Raw genomic sequence first — 26,081 nt, forward strand, 5'->3', positions numbered from 1 at the left:
TCTCCTTAGTCTTCTGCCCATTAAAATATCGAACAAATCAGGTAGCTAGATACTAAAATCAATGGCTGCATTTCACCAGTTATGAGCGTCGCTCAAAACTAGCGTGAACTCAATCAGAACGGAAAAATTGATTCGTATCCCTATTAGTCTCTCAGGATAATATAAATAGTAAAGTAGTTCACTGAGTCAACTTTATATATTTGGATATGAGTCACGTTTTAAGCATGAGAGGCAATGATAAAATCTAGTGCTGAAACCAAGGTAGATGGGGTGAGGTCTGAACCTTCTACCTGGATATTGAAAGTCAAATATTTTGACCAATTAGCCGCAATTCTACTGCTCCAAACTATGAGCAGACAATTATAGGAATGATAGTGCCATGCATCATTAAATAACTACAAAATAAGGTCATTCCTAAAGAAAACTATTGAGTCCTATACCATAAATAAATAATCTGACAAGACGTACATAGATGCTTCCATTATTAGATAAATGAAAAACAACGAAATTAACTTGACAACAGTATAAATGCATTTTTATGGATAACACTCTGATGATTATAATACCTAAGTGATATCTCATAGAAGAAATGTGCGACCCGAACCAGCGGGACAATTAAAATGAGGAAATAATTTGGCAAGTTAAAGAGCAAATATATGTCGTCGCATTATGGACACAGTTAAAATTCAAAGGAAGAAAAATCACAGATGAAAATAAGTGAACAGAAAATATCCTTATATTTAGGTCCTACGATTAGGAAGTATCACATTAAAATAGTAATAGGTATACAAATAAACATATTTCTTGTTATGATATATATATAGGATATGGAAGTTCGTACAACCCTAATATTGGTGTATCACATATTGAGACAAACACAACCGAAGATAGCTCGAGGGACTGTTGTATTTAGAACTTTAATGCAGGACCTGCAGTAAATAAATTAATAAAAGAAAAACACTAGTCAGTAATTCAGTAACAACGAAATACAGCATTATGTTAACTAAACAAAACATACCATGTGTTCGTCGTCGGATCATAACAGTGGACATCATCTCGTGGAACAGTAGGACGTCGATCATCACCAACAAACTCACTAAATCCTCCAACCACATATAAATGCTCTCCGACCCACGATAACCCAGCATATATCCGCGCTTCGTTTGGAGATGAAGTGGAGGAAGAAACCAAGGGAGCTAGTGAGCGTAGTGTGTGACGACGAAGATCCAAAACTGACAATTCACTTGTTGATTCCCAAAATATATACACCAGGTTGGTATTCTAAGAAAAAATAGGCGACGTATATGTGGGGAAAGCGACCACGAATCATCATTAAGACAGACTATACAACATTAAATTAATGTTTATAAAAATGGGGATTCCAGCAATATGTACGACTTTTGTAGAGCTATAAAACACAAGATTGCTACTAAATTCATTTTTTATTTAGTCACTGGACAGATAAGCATTAACTTAATTACTAGGCGCGGATTTATTACTCGTATTTGAGAAACACTGTAGGCATAAGTTATAGTGATACAATACCACAACCCGAAGTAAATAAAAAATGACTAAAACCTGCTACCTAACAGTTACAAATCGAGTTCATTAACTACTAAGTGAACGTCCTATCACTGCACAAATATATACAGAAAGTGTCATAAGGAGAAAATATTCAGGGATCGAAATTATGACTTATTTTAACCAAATTTCAGACACACCTGATGACCGTTGTGAAGATCCAATTGTTTACTCTGACTGAATAAGAACCAGTTAGCAAATAAGTTATAGAATGGCTAAACAAGAAAACGTTTATAAGCACACTGATTTTAGCAAAAGCGATACTTTATATCCCTTCATCAAACACATTATATCTCTGATATACGTTGGATTCACTACAGTATACGGTTTAGCGACTTTATTAATCCACTAGTTTTTAATAAATTTAGAGGGTTATAAAAACAAACGGCTGCTTTTTTAGTCACAATGAGGAGTTAATGTAGTTGTGACAAAGAAAAAGCCAGCTCGCTTTACAAATAAAGTAAGGAGAATATAGTAGTTCGAAATTTCGATTTTATCAATAAGGATAACAACCAGAAAGTGTTATATGAACATGAATAAATCTCTAGTTAAACCCTAATTTACAAACCTAAATATAGAAAACACCAAAGGTATAAAGTGTAATACATTCGGAAACGTCTAAAGACTTAAAATACTATTGTTGATGACAAAAAATGTTAAAACTCAAACATTAAGTAAAAGTTACTAAACTTGATATTAACATAGATGTTAATAAGATAGAGATTGAATAAAGACAAAGATGCTATGATGGTTGAGGGTAGGTAGGAGAAAGCTCGTCTTAGTTTCTACCTATCTACTAGACATGTCTGCAATTATCCCGTAGGGTTCGAACCACATTCATCCAGTTTCATATGCAGATATGTTGCCATTAAAAAACTCATTCAACATTAATGACTAGGTAACATGAGACTGGTTATCAATTGGTGAAAGATACTATGGACAAAAGTTAAAAGGAAGAAAATTTTAAAAAGTATCGGAAAAGCGAGATGTTCTTCACTTTCTATTAGTAAATGGTCGTATTCTTGTCACTAAAGTCATGTAAAATGAAGTTGTTAAACATTAATCTTAACTTTCTCATAGACTTTAATAGACAAGAGTGAAATTTGTTTCCATGGCTCAGATTAAGAAAAAACTCTAAAGATTAATTGAAGAGATGCAAACATCGTGACTAACTAGTTATAATTGAATATTTTATCCGGACGAAATGAAGGAGTTTTGTGAACCAGAAAAATTGCATGTCACGATAAAGTTGGAATTATTGTTTATCCACAAACTACTCATATACGAAAAAAAGAAAGTTAACAACCAACTTACTTGATGCACACAACAGTTCACATAGCGAACTTGTTGTGGGAGTTTTATGTAATCCGCGGTGCAAAATACTGTATAATCAGGACGTAAACGATAAAAAGCAACCTGATCCGTACCATGTGGTTGTGTTTCAGTTATTCCACCGATTTCAACAAAAACACGTTCAAAATTTACATTCATAGAATTATTTCTTCGACGGGTTTTATTGGTTTGATTAGTACCATTACTGTTGTTGGTAATATTATTTTCTGAAACTGATGTGTTATCTAATATTATAAGAAATCGGAATAACTACTAAATAAACTGTTAAAATGGAATTGAACACTATTAACATATGGAAAAATATATTCCCAAACCTAAACACTGATGCCATTAGCCTACAATTATGAAGATATATTGATCATATCGTTTATCAAATTCTTTTCGCCACTACAAACACATAAATAATGGTATCACTTTTCTACTTTATTTCCTAAAAATGCTGACACTCAGATTCAATAACTTATTTCACAATGAATACGGTAACCACATCATATACGGAATGCACCTTGATGATACTAACCGACTATTGTTCTAAAAATATGGATTTAAACTTACACTTTGTATTGTTCATATAAACAAACAATGATACACGAGTTCATACACTACGGTATTAACCAGTTTTCAAAATTATGATATAACGTGTAAAGATCCATTCCCTAAACAATGACTTATACCCCATCTGTCATATATGCATGTAATACATGTAAGTAAAAAAGATCGTAAACGAATGAAACTACAGTGGCTTATGTAACTAGAGATCCTTAACTATAATATCACATACGATTAGGCTTTAATAAGATCATCAGATTTGCTTTCACTGTAAACAGGTCTCTATATATAGCATTTTGTTTTAAATTTTGAAGTCATCTAATTTAGTCTAGAATGTAGCAACACATCGAAAATCGAACCGTTTCATCGAATTCCTGTATTTTTGTTACCATTGTTCACTGTAGACACCAACTGATACAACTATGTAACAACATCGAGACCAGTGTATTTTAAAACACATGAAACGTCTTCCTGGATGATGACAATTTTGTAGAACACTATCTACAAAAAAAGCCACTTCATTCTTATCCATTGACTTGACCTACAATCATTCAAGTGCTTTGTGGTCACCACAATAATAATAATGGTAACAAAAACAACATTGGTCACTTTCTGTTTTTAGTTATTCTAACTTCAGTTCTGGATCATTCCTCATCTCCATTTTATGTTTAACCAAATGGAACTACATTAGGCCGGTCAGTCAGCTACAACGTAGGACCAGGCACATATATTCATCGGTCCAAGTTGCCATACCTAATTAACACAACAAGATGGACACCGGATTCATAAAAGTAGTTAATTCAGAGGTGATGATATATAAAAGAAAGATTGCAATAAGGATATAGTACATGAAGAAATAATTAGTTCGTAGAAAGAAAGATATGAAGCGATTTTAATCTCTTAGTTTAAGGGAAGACAGGGAGTGTTTACACCTACGCGATTGTGATAGATTCTGAGCCATGTCACCCACAGTCGCCAACCATTGGTTACGAAAGTCATGCGGACCCCAACCAAGTAGTCTGCATCTACCAACATGGCTCAGAACAGAAGTTAGTGACTTCAAGCACTGATGCCACGTTTTGGTTTGGCCGCCCCTAACTTTCTTCCAACCATCCCCAACATCGGTTAGCATTGCGCGTCGTGGTAATCGGTGTTCAGGCATACGCGACACGTGGCCCAACCATCTCAGTCGATGAAGATTTACAATCTCACCAACTGATTTACCATCATTCCCTAATACCCTGCGTCTAACCTCACTATTACTTACCCGGTGATCCCAGAAGACGTCAGCAATATTTCTAAGGCATCTGTGGTCAAATATTAGTAACTTACGAGTATCTTTCACCCTTAATGGCCAGTGTTACTACCGGATCAAATTGATCATCCGCTGACTTAGCATATACATATGTATATGGAACATTCCACATTAGGAGTAGTGAAATGAAGTCATTTTCCAGAATAACGATTGGACTTATGGAACAGAAACTACGGTGAGCGTTATGAAACAGTATACTTAAGCAGTCAAACACTGAAAGGCAAGAGACCAGGTTCACATAAAATAATTTAGATTTGCAGGCTGAATATCTTGCGCGACATTCTTAGTGAAGTAGAGATGGATAGAGAAGTGTGATTGAACCAATCACTCATTGAAGAAATCAGATGATGGTTGTACAATATTGGGAATTCAGTGATTCTGTTAACGAATATTCAGTAATCTAAGTATATCGTGCTTGAAGGTTTTGAGTTCGATATTGTGTGTAGTCATGAAGGTGTAATCCAGATGAGTTAGTACGAAACATCTCACTACACCAAGTATTTCATTTGGTATTAGTCTATGGAAAAAATACACTTAAAATGAACCAATTTCCAAATTTTTATTTAAAGACCATAAACTATTTGACAAACCAGTTGTTACTGAGATTTGGAAATCTATAAATATGTTGGTTACAAATGTTACATAAGAAAGTATCGATAATAAAATTTCCAGAACTATAAGATATATCTGAACAAGTTTTTGAAATAAACTTAACCAAGAACAGAATCTACATTCGTTGTACATATATAATGGTATTATAGGGAATTTTATTTGCCATTAATAAATATAATGCATGATAATGTGATCGATTCGAGCAACAAGAAAATCTATTAGTTAAGACAGCAACATGAGACATAAAATAGTAGTATCATGATCGTAATGCATTCAATTTTTTACAACAAAGCTTTACCTGATAAATCTGAACGTAATGAAGTTTGTTCACTATCCGTCTCATGAATTCCATCAGATGGTTGTAGATTGAAACTTGCATTCTCATTCGATTCATTAATCAAGACTACATGTGACTCTAGTCTTGGATTATCCGTTTCTCCTACATTAAGCCATGTATCGCTACAGATATCATATCGAATGATGGATTTTTCAAAATTCAATGTAGGAATATCTAATTCAGTTACTGGGTTGAATGCTGACAATCGCGAGGAAACATAATTCCGCCTGTTTGACGAAGGGTTAGTTTCTTGTAAATGATTCATAATTACACGATCTGATGAATGATGTCGATGATTAGAGCTTATAGACATTGTTACACCACCGAATACAAAAATGTACCGGCTACCAACAGAAACAGAAAAATGCCGAGCCCTCGCCTGCGGCATACATTTGCGTTGACTCCATGAAGATCGAACGGGTGAATACGCATACACTGAATCCATGAGTGTACCGGCCTATGGGAAGAAACAAACTGATTTAATAGGCTATGAAGTACATCTAGTGTATGGTGGCTAACCAAACTATATGACTGCTTAACCGTTGGTAGATAGAACGGGATTTAAACCTGTAAAAGTCGTGTCTAAAATACCAAATCAAAGTTACATAAAAGATAAAGTGATGAATATCAGTTATCACTATAGATAACAATGAGAGAGAAACTGGAAGATAGTAATTATTAGACTACACTACGAAAGTTATGTAAATTTATAGAATTTTGCTTGATAAAAAGCGAAATAATTATATAAATTAGTCAGTCGGTGGTAGCTGATACAGGATTGTCCTCAATCGCTAATGAGCTTTACTAACGACTCAGGAGTGAACGTTACAGGAAGACAATGTGAATGTTCTCGAGACCGCAGGAAAACTTGTTTATGAATAAAAATTCATCTAGAACTCGGACCGAAAACAACATCCTAGTGGTTGCTTGCAATCATAAAAAAAATCAAAATATATAAAAACACTAAATCTTTTCAAATAATATTCTAGCTTGGTGACTATTTTGAAAAATTCAAATAGAAAACTCACTTTAATTCCACCAATAACAAATAGAGTATTTGCAATGACAGACACAGAGAACCACGCTAAACTATCCACGGGCATAGAAGGACAAGTATGCCATACTGTTCTAGATGGTGAAAATGACTGCATACAATTTAAAATGCATGTATTGAGACCACCTAAAACAACTAACGTAGGATGTTTCAGTGTAGCTAGGCGAGCTGGTAAATTGTTGACATACATTGATGGATTATCATCACCGTTATAAGCGTTGTGAAGAAAATATCTGATGATATTCTGAGCAATTTTGCATTCCTAAAACGATTCATTTAAAAGTTTGATTACTTTTCTCCAAAAATTTACAATCGCTTAATAAATCAAAACTATTCTAGGCAATCATCAACATGTTTTTCAGAATATTTCTGAGAAGAGTAGCAACATGAAATATTCAGACAAAAAGGACCGTGATAAGGATTGTAAATATATGGAGTAGCATAATCTGGTAGAATCCAAATACACATAAATTTATATTAAGTACAGACAGGTACTGCTTTGGTCCACATAACTTAACACCATATTTCATGACTAAACCAGATAAGCTGAGGTTGTAGTTTACACTCCAAACTATATAATTATGAGAATTGTTACACAAACGGGCGATTAAATCTAGAGATTCTAGTCACTTCGCCTTGGAAACTGCCACTTCTTTTTCTAGAAAACTTATTTGTAATCAAAATTAACGCTAGTTTCATTAGTGAGTGATACTTGTCAGCATTCCAATTCTAAATATTTTTGCATTTTGAATATTATACAGCCCCCTAGACTTAGTGTATCTGCGTTCGTGTGGCCTTTTTAAATAAAAACTAGTTCGCTTATAAGGTTATATGCTTAAAATTGTAATCGAGTCAAAATATGCACAAGAAAATGAGTCTCAACTGTACATTTAATAAAATAGGGATATCTAAACATTCTAATATATGTTGTAGTCTGTAAAAAGTTTATAAAACTATATTTAAAGATTTACTGAGTTTTATTAGGTTTATATACCAATAAGAATTATGTGGTGTATTGTTTAAAACTTGTATATATTTACACCAAGATATAAATTTATACCAAAACTTATACACTACGAAACGAACAAGTATAATGGACATCCCAAAGTGAAAGGTGACTGATGAATGTAATCAGTGACCTAATTGTATATTTCACCATTAACAAAATTGGTGTGAATGAAAATTATGTAGAGAAAAATCCGTATAAATTTAAATAATGTCTGTGTGCAAAATAATCATTCACTGTAAGTGGAATAAAAGAAAAGGGGAAATAAGGTCATTTATATTATTCACTCGAATGATCAATAAACAGACAAACTAAATCTATGTACTTTTTTCGTTCTTGAAATTCAACATTGAATTGACCAATCCTTTTTGACATACGGGTTTTATTGGTAGATAAATATTAAAAATGTAGGGCTTGGCACAAATTAGTATCAACCTGAGTTGTTATACTCTACACATCAACATAACTAATAGAAGTCAACAAGAGGAAAAGTAAAGGATGGACAGTGATACCAAGCCCTAAAGTAAGTTTAGAAGCAAGAATTGAACATTCATAAGTTTTAAAAAGACTGATAAAATGTGAGAAGAAAAAGAATTAGACAAATGTAAATTTTAGGATTAGAAAGAGATAAACGATGGGTCAGAACCATCGTAATCAATTTTCAACTGTATCACCTAAATTATTCATATATAGAATACAGTTATCTCATTGGCGTGGATCAGTCAATCAGCCTTGATGTCGACTGTATTTTCATCTTCATTGTACATTTAACGATTAGAACTGAAACACAGTAACCTGCACTTCTCCATATTTGGAACTCATTGATATATATATGTACCTATAACGCGGTGAGTGATTGTATTCTCATTGAGATTTGAACTAAGCACTCATTGCGTTAAATGAAAAAGGATTATCTACTAGGTTGAAGTGAAAAACATTCATTAGTATGCAAAGACGTATGACTGATCACTTGAGATCAGGATGTGTGTAGCCCGAACTCCAATATTAGCATAACTACATATGCAAACTTGTGTCACAATTTACTTTATCAATAATACGAGGTAAGAATGAGGACTTTAAGCCAAAAAGATGAAAAGAATATATTTATTATTATAAACATACATATTAAGAACTTAACATCCCAGTATGACATGATAGAACATTACAGAGGAATAATTCCGCTTTATATACTTTTTCTTATGAATTTATGTATAAATCGGATATACGCAAGCTAGATAGCCCAAGATAACCAACAGTCGCTACTGGGAGACATCGAATGATTAAATTATGACTTTGAAAAAATTCAGTTGATCGTACAGTTTTACTTTTTCTCAGAGCAGCAAAAGTGTTATTTGGGTTTGTTCGGATTCTTTGAAACATTCATTAGAGGATAAAAACCCACTATGTTTTAATAATAAATCCGAATCTGTAAATTACAGGAGGTTGGCAGTATGACGAGATTGACTGTGAGAGCAGTGAAGTAAAATGGATTTCCTCTCAGTGATTTAACGTTATACTGTCTACAAACGAAAATTAAGGTCCTGATCTTAATTCCGGAATCCAACAATTGAGCAATACTAAGTTCTAAAGAATAGCATAGCAGTCGACTAATAGTCTCTGGTTTTCTTGAGCTCGTTAGTTATTTAGCTTCCTTTTCAAAAAAAAAATCTTTGAGTATATAGATGACATTCTGCTTTGTGAACTCAATTATATACATCATTCGCTGTATATAAGTAAAGTATTCTTACAATAATTAAAGGATTTTCTTGTAATTGAATTTCCAACATTTCTTTTTCCAAATATTTCAAACGAATATGTGACAGTAGTTGAGGGAGGTAGACAATTCGTGTTTCAGAAGACTGGTCGACCCAATTAATACAAGCATCCCATACAAACTAAAATACGATTCAAGAAGATATGAATGAAAACGCTTGAATATATAAAAGTAGTAGCAATTATAACAGTATTTCTATGGAATAAATGGACTGCGGCTAGCAGTTAACTCCAGGATCCACACTTCGTCCTATTTAGGACTCATTAGCTGAATGTACGTGCATCCCAGTATTGATATTTACATTGAGACCCGAATGTAGTAAATTTCGCTTCAGACACCAACGTGCTGTCCACTGAGCTACTGAGTTTAGATATCCACTAACTTGTTCAACGGGTATGATGCTTATATCATCACATAGTAATATTCAGGGCTGAGATGTGATGCACATACACCAACAAAGACTGATCGAAATTCAACCCAGAATATCAAAAACAGGATAATTCGAAGCTTTTCTAGTAATGGTAGGTTAGAATTTACATTACCAAGTCTATTTTCCCCAATATTCAAGAAATACATTGTTAATTTGATATGTAATTCTAAAAGATTGGTTAGTTTACGGCCACTTTACATTAAAGAACAACTATTAACAAATGTTATTCTTCTCTGATTGGACACTTAAGATTTATTAGTAGTATCCAATCTTGACACCTTAAAAAATAATTCACATTGGCTCCAGGTCATAGGATAAGAATCGGCATTGGTTTATAAAGACTAATTTAGCTTTCTACAATTGATAACAATGAATAACAATCCTTCAAAGTCATTAATTGGTTTTATTTACCAAAAAATCATTAGGCTTTGTAAATTACGGGTTTCCTATTGAAAATCCGATAAATTAAGCAACAAATACGAAGATGTGCATTCGGCCAATCCAGTTTTATGATTATTACAACTTAATTCCAGATATTATCTTTATCCATTTAAGGTGAAGAAAACCTCTGAAAAAAATCTAACGGAGTAGGTAAAAACTCTAAGAATATCAAACTGTTGTGTTTGTTAAACCATTGGGTAGAGTCGCATTTAAGTTTGTTGTACTTAAAAATTGTGAACAAGGATAACTAGCAATGTACAATAATTGTTAAAGGATAAAAGATATATTGGTAGTTACATATATCTAATATCTCTCAATTGATAAAATTTTATTCATATGAAAGGTCGTATTTAAATATTTACTCTAACTAACAACAATCGTAGGACTCACTTGTTCCGAAGGTACATCCAAGTCATCTGAAGAGATATATGAAATGACAGTCGAAATAGGCAAACTGGTCCATTCGTTAGATTCTCTTAGTAAGCTGTTATCATAAACACAGGAAATAAGAACTTAAGCATAATAAACAATAATACTGAGTTTCTTTAGTACAATTTGCATACTTGTCATAGTAGTACTGACTAGACATGTACATGTGCACAAATCTATGAGCATCACCAGTTAGAAATCTAATATTCCAAAACACCGATGAAATGCTGCCCTTTTTCCTGATTCTTGCTTTCACATCTGCATTAGACCCCCTTTACCGATGATACAGCCCAGGTACTTAAGTTTTAACTGCTTCCAGAGATTCTCCATTAAGTGATTTGGTTGAATTTTAGTATCTTGCTTTTTCCCTTGTGAATGTTGAGACCTACTACTGCAGATGCTCCTGCTACACTAGTTGTCTTCACCTGCCGTGTATGGTATAGAAGAGCTAGGCCAGTTGCGGAGGTTACACCCAAGATGTTCATTGTATTCCATGCTTCCCTTGAGCTTTGATCTTTATAAATTAGTCAATAACCAGGAGAAAGGGAAAAGGAAATAGTAAGCAGCCTTGTCTGACACTGGTCTTCACTTGAAATATATCTGTTAACTGCCGTTCATACACGATTTTGCAGTGTAGTTCATTGTAGGAATTCCGCATGATTATGATACTTTATGCATAAGACAATGTCGAAGAAGGGTCGATAAGGTCCTCCCACCCACACTGTCAAATGTTTCCTCATAGTCAAGAAAGTTTATGCATAGTGATGAATTATATTTCATTTATTGTTCAACAACGATCCACAGAGTCGCGATTTGGTCAGTAAAGCATCGACTCTTACGACAGCCAGATTGTTGGTTCTCAAGTTTAGGATCTACTGAATCTTTCATTTGGTTTGACAACACTCTTAAAAACATTTCTTGGCAATTATAGCAGTGTTGCCATTTTAGTTCTCACACTTACAAAGACTTCCTTTGTTCAGCATCTTGATAAGGTATCATCCATTCCAGTCTATTGGTACTTGTCCTTTCTTCCACAGCTTTTGAAGAGAATGTGGGACATTTTTGTAGTTACCTCTACATCTGACTTCAGTGCTTCGGCTGGTATGCTGTCTAGTCTTGCTGCTTTGCCATTCTTGACTTGTCTGATAACCATCCCGATTTCTTCAGTTGCTGATACGGTTACATCTATGGGAAGTTTTGTAGGTGCTTCTTCGATGGGTGAGTGGGGCTAATTTACTCAAGAATTCTTCAGAGCGTTCTACCTACCTGTTCAGCTGTTCTTGAATCTCAGTGATTGGTTTGTCTTCTTTGTTCATGACTGGTCACTCTGGTTTACTATATTTCCATACTAGTCTCTTCGTTGTGTCATATAGTTGTTTCATATTTCCCTCTCTTGCAGCTTTTTCCACTGTCACTATTAGGTCTTCCACGTATTTCCGCTTGTCGGTTTTCATGCTCCACATTACTTGCTTGTTAGCTTCCGTGTATTCAGCTTGTGCCTTAACATTCCCCGTTCTTGTTTGGCTATTGTTAATTGCCGTCTTTGTGTTCTTCCTTTCTTGAATCTCACACAGGGCTTCCACAGAGATCCATTCCCTATGATGATTTCTCTTGCGACCCAGAACCTTCTCATGCGTTAAAGTGCTTTCTTAATCCCCTTCCAGTTGTTCGCCATATTAGTTTCCTCTTCTTTAAGTAGATTTTATAAGGCTTGGAACCTGTTGATAAGAGCCATCTTGAACTCGTTGGGTTTGTCAATATCTCGACGGAAAGCTGTATTAAACTTTCGTGGTTTTGCCCACCTAATTGTCTAACGCTTCATTAGCTTTATTTTCATCTGGATCACCACTAGGTGGTGATCTGAAGCTATATTAGCTCCTTTCTTTATTTTTACGTTTTCCATGAACCTTTCGAACTTTTCATTGATGAGAATTTGATCAATCTGGTTCTCTGTGGTATCGTCCAATGAAATCTATGTAGCTTAGTATATGCGTCTGTGGGGAAATATGGTGCCATTTATAACTATTTTGTTGGAGGTACATAACTGCAAATCCCTGACTATTTCGTTAATTTCTTCCAATTCATGTCGTCCCATGATATCCTCATACTCACTATTGTCCCTTCCAATCTTGATATCTAGGTCTCCTGTCAGAACGGTCAGGTAATATTCGAGGGATTTCTCCACAATCGACTGCAGCCCCTCATAAAACTAATCTTTATCGTTTTCACTGTTGTCATTAGTGAACCCATAGCACTGAACGACATTCATTGTAATTCCTTTCTTGTTTTGGAGGGTGCTTTGGTGATACTGGATCCATGAGAGTACCATCCTACAAGTGCTTTTCGTACTTCTTTGAACAGCATCAGGGTAATTCCTTGTGTGAGCTGTTTCTTTTTCATCACCAGAGTAAAATAGCACCTCCACCAGAAGCTTATCTTTACTGTTTAGCTTGCTCCCCATGGGGTTACTTATTTCAAGCACTGCCAGGTTGTATACTCTCATTTTCCCAACTGCCTAATGATAATTCCGGTCTCCCACACTGTATGAACACTCCATGTGTCTATATTAATTATTGCTTTGGTTGTTAGAAAGGGCATCGGCTTTGTGATTTTCGAATAATTTCAGCTTTTATCATGAGGCGTCATAACTCTTATAAATGGAGACCTTTCAAGTTGCGGCGCAGAGTCTAAATGAATAAAATGAATTTTTCCGGCCAGCGTCTTTTTTTAGCAAAGTTCTTTTCACAGAATGTCATTACTAACCTCATGTTCAACCGTCTTCCTTTATCCGGACTTGGGAGCGGCAGTAACCTTAAAAAGACTAAGGGTTGTTTTATTATTACAAGAGTTAATAAACCAACAGTAACCATTCTTGCAGAAGAATATAAATTCAATAAACGAAATTATATATATATATGCCTACTTCGCTAATAAAAAGAACTTTAGAACCTGAAAGTAGATCTCGAACTTGTTTTAATCAGTATTTGTCAATTGTCGGTTGGTCGTTTGTTTAAGTTTTATAATATAATTGTGATTGATTTTAGGCTGGGCCTACAGTAATTTGAGAATCTTTTAATGCTAACAAGACTAATGAGAACTTGACAGACTGGACGTCTAAGAAAAACGCTTCAACGGTAATGATCCACGCACCGAATAGAGAAGGGACGTTTTAGGACAACGTTATCTTTCGAACCAAAAATCAAAAATTCAACAACTCCATTTACAAAGTAACACTCATTGACGTTGGGATGCATAAGACAACTAGCAGACTGTAATTAAAAACAACTAATCTGATAACAGTGTAGATCACTACTGAAATATAATTTAGAAAAATGTCATCGAGATTATTCTTTAAGAAAAAAAGATAACATGTAAGTAATCTGGGTTCTCCTTAGCAGTTTATACTGGCGAATCGGTAATATGTTACTCGGTTCGACGATTTCGTCTTCAGGCGCTCTCCGTAATCTGAGTGGATTTTTTTATAACTTGCATGAAATTTATGCATCAATGTTAGACACTTTTCTTGTTGTAAATGTCTAGTAAGTAAACGATAATGTGTAATTTTAGATTACAATTCTAATATCCAACATTTTTTAATTCCTAAGATGACAGAAATACCTCGAGCAGAACAACTTGAATCGACCCAGAATTTTTCTTACGATAATCACATTCAGTCAACTAATGGTGAGGATGATGTTTTCAAGCCTCCATCACCGATCCACATAACGATGAAGACTGGGGGGGACCGTCTATGATGAATCAAATTATAACACACTGGATTCTATTGATTTAAACGATTTGGATGGGTCTGTAGCTTTGGATTACGTCTATCATATTAACTGTCAGCATCCAAGGTACCATTGTCTTAATTACATCTATTGATTTTTTTAGCTGGACTAAACTGTTCACCATCTGATTACTGTTATTTCGCATAAATAAGTTCGTTTTATTCAGAAGTAGAAAGAAAAGTAACTTGTTTAAAGCATCGTAACTATTTGTAAATTTTGTGAAGCTTTTTCAGACGCTTTTCCAAATTTTTAATTACATCAGGATCAGTGGTCATATGTAGACAATAAAACCAACTTGTCCTGTCAAATGAGAGTGATTTCCCTCTATTTTCGTGTTAAAGTAACTAGAGGTTCTTTATTTAATTAGATTTTTGGTTTATTTAGCAAGAGTAATTAATTCTGGAACCCTAGAAGGGCTCTAGGCCGAACAAATCTATTAAAAATAACCTGTTCGGTTTAAGGTTATGATTATCTACATGAATAAATACATGGAGCAATTGAGAATTCGATGATGCTTAATAGATGTGGAACAAGAATTAGTCTTTTAGGTTTAGGAAATGTACCAATTGATCCGAATCCTTTGTTTTCTTAACAACATTGTCATTATGATAAATGAATTATTATCATATATTCTCTACACAAATATAACAAAACTACTAAAAGGGAGTTTTTACCAACTTTAAAATTTCCGAGAACATTGATAATCGTGGTAAAATTGGCAAAAAAAATTGATCAGCAGAATTTGTGGTATTTCATTTGACATAGGGATGTAAAAGTTAATGAATGTATTCAACAATTTACATATTCGAAAATACCAAACAATAGTAATGTACTATTCCATTATGTAAATTAAATATTGAACGAAAACGAACTAGATTAATAGATTTCAATTATTTTATCATTAGTTGCGTGGACTTAGTACATATTTTTTAACATCATAAAGTACGATATACGGAAGTGATATGTATGACTTCAAGGAATGTATATGAATTATCTCATGAAATTCACAATGTGAATTATATAAGACGAATGGAGCATGTGTTGCGCGTACCGGACACTTGCTTGTGTTAACCTCCAATTTTAAATAACCCATGTTTCACTGCCATAAAGTAGGACGGAACGAACTGCTGCGCAGTAAACCCGTCCTTTGGTTGGTAGACGGATATCTTACATTGTTGCTTATGGTGGTCAGAAGACTGCATTTTGTCAGCGTGTTCACCAAATAGAACTATATCGTCGGCATATTCTAAGTCCTCTTTTCGGCGAATTCATTTTCAAAGCTGTACAATCGCAAATATATATACTTATTTTTCACCCTGTAAAAATAAGTATATATATTTGCGATCGTACAGCTTTGAAAATGAATTCGCCAAAAAAAGAGAGCTCTTCGCTGAAATAATCTTTCTTTCTTAATGTCATAATGAGTGTATTCCGTTTATATTCTAAGTCAACAAGTGAATCTCATGGTAGAAGTTCAACCCCTGGAAATTTAGATGAGGAGAGTGTTATCTCTAAAAGCACGTCAACGACAAAGTTAAATAAAAATGGAGCGAGTGAACAGCCCTAACAAACACCACTTGAGGCAATCAATTCTAATGACAGTTCGCCATAACCTCTCACTCGACCTGTTGTGTTTGAGTAGAGAGCCTTTATAAGGTTAGTGTACTTCTTTGGTACTCCTTTCAGTGGCAAACACTGCCATAGAACCTCACGATCAAAGAGTCAAATGACATCTTAAGGTCGAGAAATACTACGTTTGCGGGGCGTCTGAATGTGTGTCTATGTTCTAGGACCTGACGTAGTGTGAATATCTGGTCTATACAACAACGTCCAGGTCTTAAACCAGCCTGGTTTACTCTAGTTTGCTCTTCACGAGCTTTAGTTAGGCGTCGAAGTATTATTCAAGCTAATATTTTAGACACTATATTAGTCAAACTGATTCGTCTGTGATTGTCACAAGAGGACTTTTGTCCTTTCTTATAGACTGGCACAATCAGTGATTGAGATCAGTCAGATGGGATTATGTCCAGTTCCTAGATTCTACCTAAGACCTCAGTTAATCTCATTGCTAATACTGGACCACCATCCTTAAGAATCTCAGGGGTAAACCTGTCAGGGCCTGCTGCTCTCCCTCGTTTCAGATTTCCTATGGCTTTTTCAACTTCGTAAAGGGACGGAGGACTTACATTAACTTGCCATTCAGGTTGACTACCGATCGTGGGAAACCGAAATGTGGCCGAAGGCCAGTTGAACTGATCCCTAAAGTGTTCTGCCCATCGATCCAATCTCCTGGATTGAGAATGAATAATATGTCCATCTTTCTCTGAGATTGTTTCGCTAACAGTCGGGTTCCTAATTCCGGTTTCCTTAACGAGTCTGAACAATTGTCTGCTATTACCTATTGCCGCTGCCTTTTCCATCTCTCTTGCTTTCGCTACCCACCACTGTTCGCGATCACTGCGTAGACTTCTTGTCAGCTTGCGCTTAAGTTGACTGCGCTCTTCATTATGTTCAGAGCCAGGTGGAATGAGTTTCCGAGCATCTATCAGTGAGATAGATGCTGTTGAGATCCAGTGTTGCTCCCTAACCTTCTGGTTTACCTTACTAGCAGATATCACTGCTGTTTCCACAGCTTTTCGGATATCATTTCATGCTGCATCGGGGTGGGCATCACCTACATGGCTGCCTAACTGTTTTCCTAGTTGTTCCTGAAATATACTCTTAGCTTGACTATCATTAAAATATGACCCTAAGAGGTTTCCCTGCAGCATCTTTCTTACGTCGAGTAAGACGCAGACAGATACGCGCTCGTACTAGAGCATGATCTGAATCTAAGCATGTGCTCCAGAAGAAGCGACAGTCTTCTATTGAGCCCCTTCATCGGTGGCTGATAGCGATGTGATCTATTTGGGTCCAACGTTGGGACGAATTAGGGGGTCGCCATGTTAAAAGATGATTTTCCTTATGCTTGAAGTTAGTATTTGCAAGAAACAGGCGGTTATCTGAGCATAGCTGCAACAGACGGTCGCCATTATCTGTTCTTTGAGCCACGACACCATAAGATCCACCTAGGTGTCTTTCCCCATCGCTTAGTTTACCTACTTGAGCATTAAAGTCACCAGCCACTATTACTACATCAGAGCGTCTAGCTTTTCGAAGAAGGTCGGAAAGCTTTCTGTAAAACTCATCTTTTACATTATCTGAGCTGCAGTCAGTTGGAGAATAGGCAGAGATGACGAAGAGGCAACGACGAGTGTCCCTATCTTTTCGGACTCTTACTGTTCCGTTCAGTCGGACAGCGCACAAACGACTGTCTACTGGGATCCACTCTAAGAGAGCTAGTCCTGCCCTAGGACTCAATGCTATACCTACGCCGGCGAGGCCACGGGAAGCAGAATCAGGGCTTCCAGATACACGAAGCGTAAATCGAGTCGGTTCTTTATTTTGGCATGGTGAGGATGCGCGTTTCGTAGACGCAGTACACATCGATGGTGCGAGATTCTAGAGTCCTAGCTAGGGAACCCTGTTGTCTTATTCGGCTCAGTGTTCGGACGTTAAAAGCAGCTACGGTCGGGGGGCACCAAATACATATGCGCCACACAATAACAGGTTGCAAAGAGATAGAGAACGTAAAGTGCGTATAACAAAGAGAAGAACAACAACAAACAGAAATTAGTGTATGAGAGTGAAATGATAATAATAATAATGGGGGAGACAGTTCAGTTGGCAAAAATACGACCAGAAATAATTCCTTCAACCAAAGAAGTTACGTTCACTTTTATGAAGAAAGAGATAGTTGCAGCAGGATCCCCATGGGCTTCTATTCTGAGCTATTGAGTAAGAGTAAAAACTCAAATCCAGTAGGCACTGAAAGTGAATGACCATGCTCTGACTAACGGTTGACAAACCACACAAAACCAAAGCAATAATAGACGAAATTCATGTTCAGAAAATGACGACAAATGCGCAAAAGAGTCCCAGATACCTATTTGCTTTTGACTCTTCAACATTGTTTATATTTTAGTACATACACTGAAAAATATTTGTTTGACATATTGAAAGTATATTTATACATGAGTCAGTCAGCTACAACGTAGGACCAGGCACATATGTGCATCGGTCCAGGTTGCCATACCGCATTAGCACAACAAGATGAACACCGGATTCATAGGAGTGGTTAGGTCAAAGGTAGTAATATGTAGGAGAAAGATTGCATATAGAGATATAGTACAAGAAGAAAGAATTGGTTCGTAGAAAGAAAGATATGAAGCGATTTTAATCTCTTAGTTTAAGGGAAGACAGGGAGTGTATACACCGACGCCATTGTGATCGATTCTGAGCCATGTCACCAAGAGTCTCCAACCATTGGTTACGATAGTCACGCGGACCCCAACCAAGTAGTCTGCATCTACCAACATGGCTCAGAACAGAAGTTAGTGACTTCAAGCACTGATGCCACGTTTTGGTTTGGCCGCCCCTAACTTTCTTCCAACCATTTCCAATACCGGATAGCATTGCACGTCGTGGTAATCGGTGTTCAGGCATACGTAACACGTGGCCCAACCATCTCAGTCGATGAAGATTTACAATCTCACCAACTGATTTACCATCATTCCCTAGTACCCTGCGTCTAACCTCACTATTACTTACCCGGTGATCCCAGCAGACGCCAGCAATATTTCTAAGGCATCTGTGGTCAAATACTAATAGCTTACGAGTGTCTTCTACTCTTAATGGCCATGTTTCGCTGCCGTAAATTAAAACAGAACGGACTGCCGCGCAGTATACTCGTCCTTTTATTGATAGACGGATATCTCGCCTTCGCCATAGGTGACGCAAGTTGGCAAAAGCCAATCGAGCTTTTCGAATCCGTGCTGAGATTTCGTCCGATACCAACCCATTAGGGCTGATCAGACTTCCAAGATAAGTGAAGTTGTCAACGCGTTCGACTACTTCACTCCCTATCCTTAGTTCAGGTGTTAACGCAGACCAGTCCTGAAGCAACAACTTGCATTTAGAGGGAGAGAAGCGCATTCCAAACATCCTGGCATTGTTGCTCAGTGCTACCAGAAGACTCTGCATTTTGTCAGCGTCTTCACCAAACAGGACTATGTGACAGAGAAGGCCGTTGAAGTAAACCTAAGAACCATTTTTTTCTGAAAATAACTACTCAATATTTCAGCGCAACATTTCAAAAAGACATATTAACACTACGAAATGCACGGAATCAAGCAAATGTTTTTTCCTACTTTGTACTCATTAGCGAGATCCAATCAGACCCTAACAGACGTTAAAGCATGTAAATGTACCCTTGTTTGAGAACAGCCTTAAACTAGTCAATAGATAGAAAAGTTGCGCTAATATATCATAGTTCTGATAATCTTCGTCTTCTAATATCATTATCGAAAGATAGAAAAGTAAAAAAAATGCTTTACCTTGAGAAATTTTCTACCGCCAATTTATGAGACGATTGAGCTAAATCAGTAATATTGTGCATTTCAGCCAATGCCTCGATACCTAAACAATTTGTAACATCTAAATGACTCTTCATGAATTCAACACAATATTTGATAGCTATTGGATAGTCAAGTAAACTAGCAGCAAGAAATATATCTTGTACAGTGGCTTCTGTAATTTCTAAGCAACCAAGATATGCAAAATCAAGCAAACGACGAAGAGCCCAAGGAGAAATATAATCTAACTTAACTCGAGATGTTTGTTGTTCTTTATATGGTGATGAAAACATGGCCTACAGAAATGAATAGAAATAGAAGCTGTATTAGAATTTAAATACAGCTGAATATATGGCTACTGTATTTCAGAATATTCACAACATTGATTTTCATCATCACTATAAATTTACTGTTACTTTATTTTGAAATATGAATCACGAAGGACTACAAAATGTAGAAAAAAGGCCCCCAAATGCCCTGGTATGGCCGAGAGCGGGGTGGGCTCGCCCTCTCTCTCTCTCTCTCTCGAAATACTCTCACACGGCCACGCGTATACAGCCTCTTCCAGGGAAGTCCTACTCACTGCCTTCTCGCATCACGGGTGTTGTTTAAGAAAACGAGAGGACGAAAAGCGAATGTCCGGCGCTTCAACCGGATCCAAAACCAATGGTGCACATGGGCTCCAGTATCCTGAGGGAACAAATGGCGTATGGACCAATCGTTGATCACCGGCTACCATGGAACTGCATCTCCTCACGATGCTCCACTGCCTTGTGGATTAGGCCTTCAGGTCGAAGGCTCGGGGTGTGGCCCCCTAAGAAAACCACCTGCTTCGGTCTGGGCACCCAAGTAGTATCACAGCCCACGCACAATTATGATGAACTATCTATATTTATGGAAAATACTATTCTTGCTGCGATTAACAATCAAATGATTCACATTATTATTATTTACCACGTCACTTATCCACTCTCTTTTATTCCCACTCTGTGTATCCTTATTTTTCGACTTATACAGCAGCTCGCCTATGCTGGAAACTCGGTTCTATCTAAACGTTCTCGAGTCACTGCCTGATTGAAAATTGTATGATACCACTAAATACGAATACTGAAGCAGTTTTTCTGAAACCACGTGCACCATTCAAACTGGCTGCCTTCAACGTCCGCACACTTATGCAGGTCGGACAACAGATAGGGCTGGTTATGTCTTTGGAAAGTCTTAATATCGACGTTTGTTGTCTAACCGAGATCCGTATTCAAGACTCTAGTGAAGTACTACAAATAAGCTCTCCATCTGTCGCTTCAAAAGATTGTTTTACGTGCGTTTATCCAGGGACCCTGTGGGATCTTCGTCTGGTGTTGCTATAGTTGGTGTCGCACTAAGCGCTAGAGCTGAGGCAGCACTAATCGATTGGATCCTCATTAACAGTCGGTTATGTGCTGTTAGATTGGAAAGTCCCATCAAAGTGAGAAGAAATTGGCGTGAGAAACGATGTCTTTTCGTCATGCAATCAAGGATAAATTCTACCACCAATTAACTGTTCTTCTCCAGAAACTGCGTTCGATAGATATTGTAGTACTAGCCGGAGACTTGAATGCTCAGGTCGGGCGTCTAGGCACAGAAGAGAGTCGTTTAGGTGGCCGATGGGGACTTGTTGGTCGCAGGACAAATAACGGGGACCGTCTACTGCAACTGTGAACAGACCACAACCTGTTTCTGGCTAGTACTAACTTTCGGCACAGTTATCGCCGATGTGCCACCTGGCGTCCTCCCTCTGCATCTCAAGCCTGGACTCAGATTGATCACATCGCGATCAGCTACCGCCGGCGTGGTTGTGTTCAAGACTGCCGCTCCTTTTGGAGTACCTACCTGGACTCTGATCATGCCTTGGTCTGCGCCAATCTTACCTTACTTCTCAGTGGCCAACGAAGTGACCGCCACCAACGGACTGATGTTAGCAAGCTGGTTGCAACTTCTGTTGCTAGTACGTATCGAACCGAGCTAGCTTGTAGGCTAGCTACTATTCCACCGAAAAGTATAGATGAGCATTGGTTGCAATTGCATGACGCCATGAAAATGGTGGGTACAGTCAGTTGTGGGTTCGCGAAACGTCCCGCTTATAAGCACTGGGCTTCTTCAGGTTCCTTACAACTCATTGAAGCCCGTCGGTCTACTCCGGGTGACCGTGAGTTTGACCGCAAACGAAGGATGCTACGTAAGGGAATTGGGCAAAGCTTGCGTAAGCACCGACAAGCCTGGTGGTCGGAGCGTGCTAATGAGTTGGAAGCAGCAGCTGCATCTGGTAACTGCTGGAAGCTCTTCCAACTCATCCAAGCCACTGGCAGCTAGAAGTCTGGTGTGAGCGAAACAATCTGTGAGGATGACGGGATGCCAATCACTAACATCCATCGACGTCTTGGACGATAGGCCGAATTCTTCGAAGGGCAGTTCAACTGGCCTGCTGCTCCGGCAACATCGGTCAGACTGTCCTGCCCTCCATGGTCGGTGACGACTGATCCACCAAATGAGGCGGAAGTCCGCAAGGAACTCCAACTCTTGAAGCGTTACAAATCACCTGGACCAGATGACTTACCTCCGGCTCTTTTTAAAGATGGTGGTGACTTTCTGACTAAGGAATTGACGACGTTGTTTACAAAGGTTTGGGAACTAGAGAGTGTACCAACGTCATGGAATGAGTCGATAGTTATCCCTATCTTTAAAAAAGGTTCACGTCGTTCCTGTAACAACTATCGGGGGATAAGTCTACTTCTAATTGAGTCCGAGCTATCGGCTTCCGTCATACTTCGTAGGTTGTTCAAAACCCGAGAAAGATTGATTCGCGAGGAGCAGGCTGGGTTTCGTTCTGGTCGAGGGTGTATTGGTCATATCTTCACCCTCCACCAAATGTTAGAACACCGTCATACTTGTCAAAGGCCAACAATCATAGTGTTTCTTGACATGAGGGCTGCCTTCGATTCGTTGGACAGGACTGTTATCTGGGATTGTCTATTGAAGAAGGGTGTGCCTGAGAAGTTTATTAACATCTTAAAAGCTTCATATACAAACACCTCAGGTAGAGTGAAGGCATACAACTACCTCTCTCCATTGTTCCATTCGAGCAGTGGGGTTAGGCAGGGTTACCCAATCTCACCATTCCTCTTCAATTATACCATCGATGACATTCTGGAAACAGCTCTGATGGATGTAGGTAATGGTGGTGTGAATCTGTTGCCTGGAGAAAGACTTTCTGACCTTGACCATCCTGATGATATTGTCTTCCTGTGTGATGAAATCCATGCCATGCAATCCGCACTTAATCAGTTGGCAATCAATGTCCGTAGGTATGGTATGAGCTTTGCACCTTCGAAGTGCAAAGTGCTTCTACAAGATTGGCAGGATTCTAATCCTGTACTCACTCTGAATGGTGAGCAGATAGAAGTAGTCGAGAAGTTCGTGTATCTAGGTAGCTGCATAAGTTCTGGTGGTGGTGTGAGTGATGAGACCAATGCACGAATAGTGAAAGCCAGAGAGGCTTATGCCAATCTGGGCCATCTTTGGCGCCTTCGTGATGTTATTCTAGCTGTAAAAGGTCGGGTCCACAACGCGTCGGCGAGAGCAGTTTTGCTCTATGCTTGTGAAACCTTGCCTCTCCGAGTTGAGGACGTTAGACGACTCTCTGTGTGTTCGATCATCGCTGTCTCCGAAGGATTACTGACATCCAGTGGCAACACCATGTTAGTAATACAGAGGTTCGGCATCGTGTGTTCGGGCACAGAGACGATAATTCAATTGGTGTCACCATCTTGAAACACCGACTTCGGTGGCTTGGACATATTCTACGAATGTCGTCCTAGAGAATTCCTCGTCGTGCATTATTTGCCGACGCTGGGACTGGTTGGAAAAAGCGGAGAGGTGGTCAGTGTATGAAAGAACTCTGTAATGGGCTGGCTTGTGTTGGTCCTTCACGACTCCCTGGCTGGGGTCCGAGAGATGGTGCGACACAGTGGATAGAGACGTTATCAGATATGGCCCAGAATAGAAGCCTGTGGCGATCCTGCTGTAACCTTTTACTTTCTTCATAAAAAGTGGTTACTTCTTCCTTAACTGAAAGAATTCTTCTGATTGTACCTTTTCGTTTACACCATTATTATTATTACACTACCTTACCTTATTCTGTTCTTTATTGCTTTTTTTAAAGCTCCTAACCTTTTTTCCCTCTTCTCTTCAAATTCCCATTATTTCGTGTGGCACATGTATATTTAGTGCCCTCTTGTAACAATATTTATGTGTTCAAATAAATAGAAAAAAGAATTCAACGGTGGTTTATTGAGAGAGTAACAATTCATCCAATAAAGCAGCCTAGTCTATAAAACCATATTGGAAAATATGTCATAATAATGATGAATCGAATGTACCAAATGGAAGAACTTGCAGTTGTCGAAATTTCGTTTTACTGAGACATGAAGCTGCTGATGTTACGGCAGGTGGACTTAAGTACATTATTTGTACGCAAATGTTGAAGCCCTTGACACAATCATGATCAATCAAAAGATTTGAATAACCAACACAAATGAAACAGGAGTCGAGTCATACAATCAACTATTTTTCTAAATCGAAAACCTCGAAACTTACTAAGAAATATGTTGAACTAGCAGCTAGTACTGCCTTGTGGCAAGGGAGTTCTTCATCACCAGCACATAATATAACATCAGTGAAGAGTGAACGATCTCGGAAAGACCGCAACGACTTCGTCATCTGAACAAGCTGTTCAGATATATTTTCCGATAGTCTCTCGAACTCCATCATTAGTATATAACCCACATTGAAAATCAAGTTGAATCATGCGAATTTACGAACACTAAAAGTTTATGAGGAGATATTAGCCAATTATATTTGCATTCAAATAAAATACAATAATAAACTGTCAATGGTTTGTACATGAATAGTGAAATCAACAAGGACAAAAAAAAATCTAATCTACAGATCGTAATTGCTCAGTAGTACTAGGACCACACAAAAACAAGGTCGTCACACAAGACCTTTTTGTGTTAGCTCCGTACTTGTTGAGACTTTACCGCCGGAGACGGATATCCGTGGGATAGGGCAAGGTGTGCATTTTTAGAGTCGACCTTTTCTAGCCCCACCCCTCCTTGTGAGAAGGCAGCATCGCTGTCATGCTGGTTGTATAAAGGAAACACCTTATTGCTGTCACACCTCTGTGCAGTCAGCAGTACGACATCGCCTTCGGACCTTGGGTTTGTTGCTTTTAGTCTTACCGCTCTTCAACCGACCTGTCTGGCATGGTAGGACCTTGAGGAACGGTTGTTCCAGCCAATATACGTCTCGAAACGTAAACTCAGTACATTAAATTGAAGCACACCAATCTAAGCAATTAACGTGCTAGTCTACAAATTTCACTTGCAAATTTAAAAGAGAATTAAACAGCCAAAAACTCAGTCCATTTAATCTTCAGAATGATCAAAAGACAGACAAGCACACAACGACTGCTCTTTACCCTGAAAGCTGGCAGCGCAACCTTGAACTTAGGTCATAGAATCCAATACCCAATATCTTTGAAACTAGTTTGTATACACACATATTGATTTCTTCACTCTCGCTTCATGTTGTTTCGGCAAAGTTTCAGATATTATGTTTCCGTACTTTAAATGGTGACGAATATAACTGTTGAGCATTATGTAGAAAGTTCGATCACACAGCACTTTTGTCGCAAACTACCAACACTTATAGATCATTTTCAACCTGGAATACCTCTATACGGGAGTTAACTAAGTTGTAGCTGTAATCTGCAACATGTCTCAGATGAACTACTTGACAATTTGAAGTCTTAAAGGTAGGTCCGTTGTCATCTGCTCAACTTTGAAGTCAAGTCAGATCCTCCTGAATTGCCAGCTTATCTTCTCGGTTGCATACTTCTCTCCGTGGTTTCACATTATCAGAG

The 26,081-nt window shown here is 37.7% G+C and overlaps 1 protein-coding gene across 2 annotated transcripts; it reads right to left on the reverse strand.

Moving 5' to 3' along the window:
• Positions 1–501: 501 nt before the first annotated feature.
• On the reverse strand, positions 502–25,802 carry KLHL2_3 (Kelch-like protein 2). Of its 2 annotated transcripts, XM_051211439.1 has the most exons (10): positions 25,638–25,802; positions 24,755–24,980; positions 20,105–20,418; positions 10,843–10,936; positions 9,556–9,702; positions 6,776–7,063; positions 5,709–6,204; positions 2,896–3,158; positions 1,019–1,281; positions 502–929 (listed from the first exon to the last, which is right to left on the reverse strand). In XM_051211439.1, the coding sequence occupies exons 2-10, from the start codon at positions 24,926–24,928 to the stop codon at positions 860–862; spliced, it is 2,109 nt and encodes a 702-aa protein (XP_051071502.1). In that variant the 5' UTR covers positions 24,929–24,980; positions 25,638–25,802; the 3' UTR covers positions 502–859. The 2 variants fall into 2 exon arrangements, with proteins under 2 accessions (XP_051071502.1, XP_051071503.1); XM_051211440.1 differs by lacking the exons at positions 6,776–7,063; positions 25,638–25,802 and having other exon boundaries at positions 509–929; positions 24,755–24,981.
• Positions 25,803–26,081: the final 279 nt, after the last annotated feature.

The sequence above is a fragment of the Schistosoma haematobium genome, chromosome ZW (assembly GCF_000699445.3).
Source record: "Schistosoma haematobium chromosome ZW, whole genome shotgun sequence".
NCBI lineage: Eukaryota > Metazoa > Platyhelminthes > Trematoda > Strigeidida > Schistosomatidae > Schistosoma > Schistosoma haematobium.